The 6404-nt window shown below is 54.4% G+C and overlaps 1 protein-coding gene across 1 annotated transcript; it reads left to right on the forward strand.

Annotated features, from left to right (window-relative positions):
- Positions 1–780: 780 nt before the first annotated feature.
- Positions 781–2897, forward strand: LOC111161524 (galectin 7B). Its single transcript, XM_022525247.1, has 4 exons — positions 781–810; positions 1201–1289; positions 2013–2214; positions 2641–2897. Exons 1-4 carry the CDS (start codon positions 796–798, stop codon positions 2752–2754), a joined length of 420 nt encoding a protein of 139 aa, XP_022380955.1. The 5' UTR covers positions 781–795; the 3' UTR covers positions 2755–2897.
- The last annotated feature ends 3507 nt before the right edge of the window (positions 2898–6404 follow it).

A 6404-nucleotide genomic window follows, 5' to 3' on the forward strand; every position in this document is an offset into this window, starting at 1 on the left:
CCCAGCCCGCAGCTTTGGGCAAAGGGCCTCCCCTCCCTGAGCCTCAGTGTCCATGGTGGTACAACGGGGATGACCGTCACCCCCAGAGCCTGGGCTTCAGCTGCGAGTGCAAGCGGGTCCCGTGTGCACAGGCGCACCGAGGCCTCCGAAATGGCGCAGGGCCTTTTTCGTGCCTCCTCTCCCCTGCATTCGCAGAGCCCTTCCTGTGTGCCAGGCACCGCTCTAGGCCCCAGGGTCGTGGCGCCACCCATCAGGCGAACCCGTTGCCCCTCAAAGCCCCTCTCCCAGGGCTGTGGCTGAGGCCAGGGTCAGGGGCCCAAATGGGCATGTCCCTGTCAGGGCCGCAGCCTCAGCCCTGGGTGGCAGGTCCCAGCCTGGGAGGAGGGCCCGGAAACCCAGCCCCCCGGCGGGGCCTCTCGGGGCCAAGTCTCCCAAGATAAAATGGGCAAAACCCTCTTTTCTTGCTGCCAAGCAGCAGGAAGACAGGACTGGATGGGTGGTGGCTCACCCAGTCCCCTCTGTTCCCCATATTTCCTTAGGAGCTGTCTTCATCATTATTAGCTGAAAGGAGAGGGGGCAGCGCACCTGGGAACCCTCGGGAATGGAGGGAAGGCAGGAGCTCCAGAAAGAAGGTTCTGAGCCAGGTGGCCCCAGGGCTAGGGTCTGTGCCAGGTGTGGGTGGTGGGTGTGGAAATGGGGAGGGGGTGAGTCAGCCTGGCCTGCCACGCCCCACTTTTATTTAAGGACCCAGCAGCCATCCCCACCAGCGCCATTGTCTGCCCCACTGTCCCAGCCATGGCAGGGAGTTCTGTGAGTGCCTCGGGGCCCTGGGGCTGGGGGTCTTGGACTCAAGGCTGTCCGGGAATAGGGGAGGGTCTGGGCCCACCTGAGGTCTCGTGTTTGAAAGGAGAAAGGGGGTGTTGGGGTGTGCCAGGAGGTGTCTGGGCTGTGGCTTTTGGGTTGACCCAACCCAACCCAATGTTCCCATCTGCTCTTGGATTCTCTCTCTTCTGTGGATTCTCTATGTTTCTGTCCCCACCTCTGCCTGGCTCTGGCTCTCTCTCTCCTTTCTCTCCGTGGTCTTTCTTCTCAGTGATTCTGCTGGTGTGGTCCTGACCGTTTTTTCCCTGGGGCTGACCCATCTGTCTCTGTCATGTGTGTCCCTGGTTCCCTTGGATCTCCCTGCCGCTGGTCCTACAGAACGTTCCCCACAAGACCTCGCTGCCCGAGGGCATCCGAGTGGGAACTGTGATGAGGATCCGTGGTGTCATCCCAGAAAAGGCTGGCAGGTGAGACCCCAGGCCCACGTGGTAAGGGTGGGACAAGCTGACCTCTTTCCAGTCCAGACTCAAGGGAGCCGGAGCCACCTATGTCCACCAGGGTCTTGGAATCCCCAGGGCATCACTGACTTTCTGGAATCTGTCTTCACTGATTTGTCCCATGGCTGTGTACAAGCTGGGGTCCCTATGTGTCCTGGGAATCTGGGGGATCCAAGGCAGTCTCAGGGTTCTTCCCTGTAGTCCTGTGACTCCCAGTCTGCATCCCCAGGCAATTTGGAAACATGTCCAGTGTTCTGGAGGTGCCCTGATCATCTGGGAAACCCAAGACGTCCTGGTTCGGGAACTGTGGGATTTCTCAGAATCTATAATGCCAGGAATAATGGGGTCCGTGGTATTGTTCCTAGCCCTTAGGAATGGGGAGCACCCTGGCCATTGGCACCATGATTCATGGCAACTCTTAGAAGCTTTGGAAATGAAGGGGACCCAAGCCATAGCACCGTGATCTTCGTGTAGGTGGATGTGTGTCCAGGGTCCCCACAAGTTTTTGGATGCCCTGAAATTGGTTGTAGCCACCAGTCCACAGTCCTCCTTCTGTGGTTTTAACATTCTCAGTTCTCAGTAAATTTGTATGTCCTGCCCCCGAGAATCCAGTCCATAGGTTCTTGATCTTGATTTGGTGGTTCTCGGCCTCTGACGGTATATCTCTCACCGCCCCCCACCCGCAACTGCCAGGTTCTATGTGAACCTGCTGTGCAGTGAGGCCCCAGGGAGTGAGGCCGCCCTGCATTTCAATCCCCGCCTGGATCAATCCACGGTGGTCTTCAACACCCTGGAGCAGGGAACCTGGGGCCAAGAGGAGCGTGGCTCAGGCATTCCCTTCCAGCACGGGCAGCCTTTCGAAGTGTTCCTTATTGCCACGGAAGAAGGCTTCAAGGTGGGTCCCCGCTACCTACAGGCGTGGAAGCCAGAGAGGCTGTTGGTGGAGGCGGCAGAGGTGTGGCCATGCGGGGCCAGGGACAGGGGTTTTCCGCGTCCCTCTTCTTCCCCTGGTGCATCCCCACTAGTGTCAGCAGTCCGGGGTGCGGCAGCGACAAGGACCAGCGCGCAAGAGCCAAGTGCTCAGAGGGTGGGTGTCCCCTAGCCGGGCAGCGGGGCCCCGGTTTTCTCCCCGACAGTGCGAGATCGAGGCTCTGGGGCAGGGGCAAGGCTGGGTGGGGAGACAGGCCGAGAAACACGCGCCCGCGGGCCGGTCCCCGCTGCCAGTGGGCGCGGCAGGCACACGGCGCGGGTCGGAGTCGGGAGGGACCCCCGCCCCCGCAGTAGGCCTCGGGCACTCAGCGCGCACCCCGCGTCCCCGCAGGCGGTGGTCGGCGACTCGGAGTATCACCACTTCCGCTACCGGATCCCGCCCGCGCGCGTGCGCCTCTTGGAGGTGGGCGGGGACCTGCAGCTGGATTCCGTGAAGATCTTCTGAGACCCCCTGCCTCCCCAGGGGCTGGGGGGCGCTGGGGTCCGGGAATGGCAAATAAAGTTTCGGCCCACGTCGGTGCGCCTGCTCCGTGTCTGTGTCTCCTGCGTCCAGACGCGGAAAGCAGGTTCAGAGAGGGGAAGACTCTAAGGGTTCCACAGCGATTCCGCGGCCGAGTCGGGGTGCGGGACCCTCTGTGGGGGGCCGGTGTGTGGCTGGGCGGGCTCTGGAGGGTCGCGATTGGGTGGGGCTGTGTCTGGGGTCGTCTTCCAGCCGCGCTGGGCAGAGCAGCCCAGGGCAGTGCGGGTGGGGGGACCTGATGGGTTTCGGAGCCCGCGCAAGCTCCGCCTGGCGCCCGGTCTGCGGAGCAACGGAGCTCGGTGTGCGTGCATCTGCACACAGGGGTTGCGAGTCCCCGCACGCCTGGTCCCTTGGAGAGCCCGAGCTGGCGGCGACGCGGCCTGGGACCGGTGTGGGTGCGGGGAGCCGGCTGGCGGGGGGTGGGGCCGGACAGCTCACGGGGCGTCGCCGGGCTCCCAGCTGTCCCAGAGTCGGGACTGGCCCCCGCCCGTGCGCCCCGGGGCAGACGCGCACTGGAGCGGCATCTTCCCGCGGACGATCGGGCTTCTGGATCCCCGCTGCGGGCACGCGCCCCATTCCCACACTTCTTCACCTGGGCTCCTGCCCGAGTAGCAACTGGGTGGGGTAGGGGTAGTTTGCGTCCTCACACAGTCGCCCAGTTGCCCCCGCCGCTAGGTGGTGGTTTTCTAGTCGTTGGGCTGTCTGGGTCTCCACTCTGCGCTGGCCTTGTCCCTCAACCGCGCGATGGTGCTCCGGTCCGGCATACTGCGTTCCAGCGCGTGGTGTTGGGCTAGGGTTCTGAGCTCGGGACAGTCCGGAGCCACGCCCCAGACAGATGTGCCTCACCCGGAGCCCGCGCCAAGGGTGACAGACCTCCCACTTCCTGGCCTGCTCGGGCGGTGCTGTCTTCACAAGTGCTGTCTTCACAAGCATATGCGCAGTTATGTTCAGACTGCTCCCGACCTCACATGAAGCAGAGGGTAGGGTCTGAGCCTTTTAAGGACCCATTTTCTGCCCCTCAAGATCCTTTAGGGGAAATCACCCCACTATGGAGCCCTTGAGACCTTATCTCTGGGTGGGCTGTGTAAGGAAGGGTCCCCTCTCGCAGTTGCAGAGCGACGAAGTCTGAATTCCCTAGTTCCCTGGGGCTCATTGTTGAATGACTTAGTATTTATTTTTATTGACGTGTCAAGTACTTGTAATTAACAAAAATTTGTGACTCTTCTGCGAAGGCCCACTTAGGTATGTGAATAAAAATCGGTTTCAAAAAAAAAAAAACCTGCACAAAATCTGTGTAGAGATAACAAATACGTGTGGAACAAATTTCAAACGTATACAGTGGAAAGAGAGAGCAGTCTTTGGCACTTTAAAGGTGGCGGGGGTCCTTGGATTAGATGGTGTGATCCATTCCTCTTCAGTTTCAAAAAAATTTTATTTTATGAAACTTCAACAGATTTTTTTTTTTTAAAGTAGGCTCCACTCCTGTCGTGGAGCCCGATGCTGGTTTGGACTCAGAGCCCTGAGATCAAGACCCGAGCTCAAATCGAAAGTCAGATGCTTAACCCACTGAGCCACCTAGGCACCCTACCACTGGTTTCTTTTTTGACACATGGACCATCTTGAAGGCTATTGTTTAATTTCCACATATTTGTAGATTTCCTAATTTTTTTTTAATGGTTGGTTTCCAACTCAATTCCATTAAGGTTGGAGAATATACTTGGTTTGATTTCAATTTGTGTAAATTTATTATGACTTATTTTATGGCCTTATTTTATGATCTGGTATGGAGAATTTTCCAAGTGTACTTGACAATAGTGTGTGTTCTGCTTTTGTTAGGTGGAAAGTTACCTGGTAGTTCAGACTGGTTGATCACGTCTATGTCTTTTCCGTCCTTACTAATTTCTTTCTGGTTGTTCTATCAATTAGAGAGAGGGGGTGTTGCAACTTGTAATTGTTCAGTGGTCCATTTGTCCTGTATTTTGGGGTCTGTCATTACTATACATTTTTATTTGATACATATATTTGCTGTATATGTATGTGTGTATATATTTGATGTGTTGTCCCTTTTATCGCTATGAAATGTCCTCTTTGTCTCTAGTACAATTTCTTCAAGCAGGCTCCGCGCCCAATATGGGGCTTGAACTTATGACCCTGAGATCAAGAGTTACATGCGTTACTCACTGAGCCAGCCAGGCACTCCTCTAGCGCAATTTATTATTTTTATTTTTAAAAAAATATTTATTTATTTATTTGATAGAGAAAGTGCCAGTCCATATGCGAGCTAGAGGAGAGGCAGTGGGGGAGGGAGGGGGAGAGAGCATCTGAAGCCGAGTCCAAGCTGAGGACCAGTTGGACTCTGGCTGGAACCCTCCACTGTGACATCATAACCTAAGCTGAAACCAAGAGTTAGAAGCTCAATCACCTGAGCCACCCAGGCGCCCCTATTACCATTTCTTTTACCATCTATTGTGTCTGATAGTAATTCTGTCCTTCTTACTCTTTTACAGTTATTGTTGATAGAGTGTATCTTTTTTTTAAAAGATTTTTATTTACTTATTTGACAGAGAGTGAGATCACAAGTAGGCAGAGAGAGGGGGGAAACAGGCTCCCTGCCAAGCAGAGAGCCCCATGTGAGACTCTATCCCTGGACCCTGAGATCACGACCTGAGCCAAAGGCAGAGGCTTAACCCACTGAGCCACCCAGGCGCCCCGATATGGTATATCTTTTAAAAGTTTATTTATTTAAGTAATGTCTACACCTGACGTGGGGCTCGAACTCATGACCCTGAGATCAAGGGTCACATGCTCCTCAGACAGGTCCAGCCAGGTGCCCGCATCTTTTCTCATTCTTTTACTTTCAACTTATTGGTGTCAAAGATCTAAAGTGTGTCTTTTGGAGCACCTGGGTGGCTCAATCATTAAGCATCTGCCTTCAGTTCAGGTCATGATCCCAGGGTCCTGGGATCGAGCCTTGCATCGGGCTCCCTGCTTGCTGGGAAGTGTGCTTCTTCCTTTCCTACTCCTCCTGCTGTGTTCCCTCTCTCACTATGCCTTTCTCTGTCAAATAAATAAATAAAATCTTCTTTAAAATTTAAAAAAAATAAAGTGTGTCTTTTATAGACAGCATTTACTGGATCTTGCTCTCTAATTCAGTCTGACAGTATGTTACTAACGGATTGCTTCATAATCAATTACCCCATAACTTAGCACTGTAACATTTTAATGATCTTACACAGTTTCTGAAGTTAGGATCCAGGAGTGGCTTACACAGGTGGTTGTGGCTCTGATTTTCCAGAGTTATGTTCAAACCGTCTCTGGAGTTACAGTCATTAGAAAGAAGCTTTTGAGGACGCCTGGGTGGCTCAGCTGCTTAAGCATTTGCCTTTGGCTTAGGTCACAATCCTAGGGTCCTGGGGTTGAGTCCTGTGTCGGGCTCTCTCCTTAGTGAGGAGTCTGCTTCCCCTTCTGCCTGTCACTCCCCCTCTCTTTCTCTGTCAAATAAATAAATAAATAAATAAAATCTGAAAGAAAGAAAGAAAGAAAGAAAGAAAGAAAGAAAGAAAGAAAGAAAGAAA

This window comes from Enhydra lutris, unplaced genomic scaffold (genome assembly GCF_002288905.1).
Source record: "Enhydra lutris kenyoni isolate GAN:26980312 unplaced genomic scaffold, ASM228890v2 scaffoldscaffold85, whole genome shotgun sequence".
NCBI classification, from domain to species: Eukaryota; Metazoa; Chordata; class Mammalia; order Carnivora; family Mustelidae; genus Enhydra; species Enhydra lutris.

What these genes read in the sequence shown, in the direction of transcription:
- LOC111161524 (XM_022525247.1), top strand. An exon ending in ATCCCAGAAAAGGCTGGCAG is followed by an intron (nt 1,290 to 2,012) that starts GTGAGACCCCAG and finishes CGCAACTGCCAG; the next exon opens with GTTCTATGTGAACCTGCTGT. An exon ending in CCACGGAAGAAGGCTTCAAG is followed by an intron (nt 2,215 to 2,640) that starts GTGGGTCCCCGC and finishes GCGTCCCCGCAG; the next exon opens with GCGGTGGTCGGCGACTCGGA.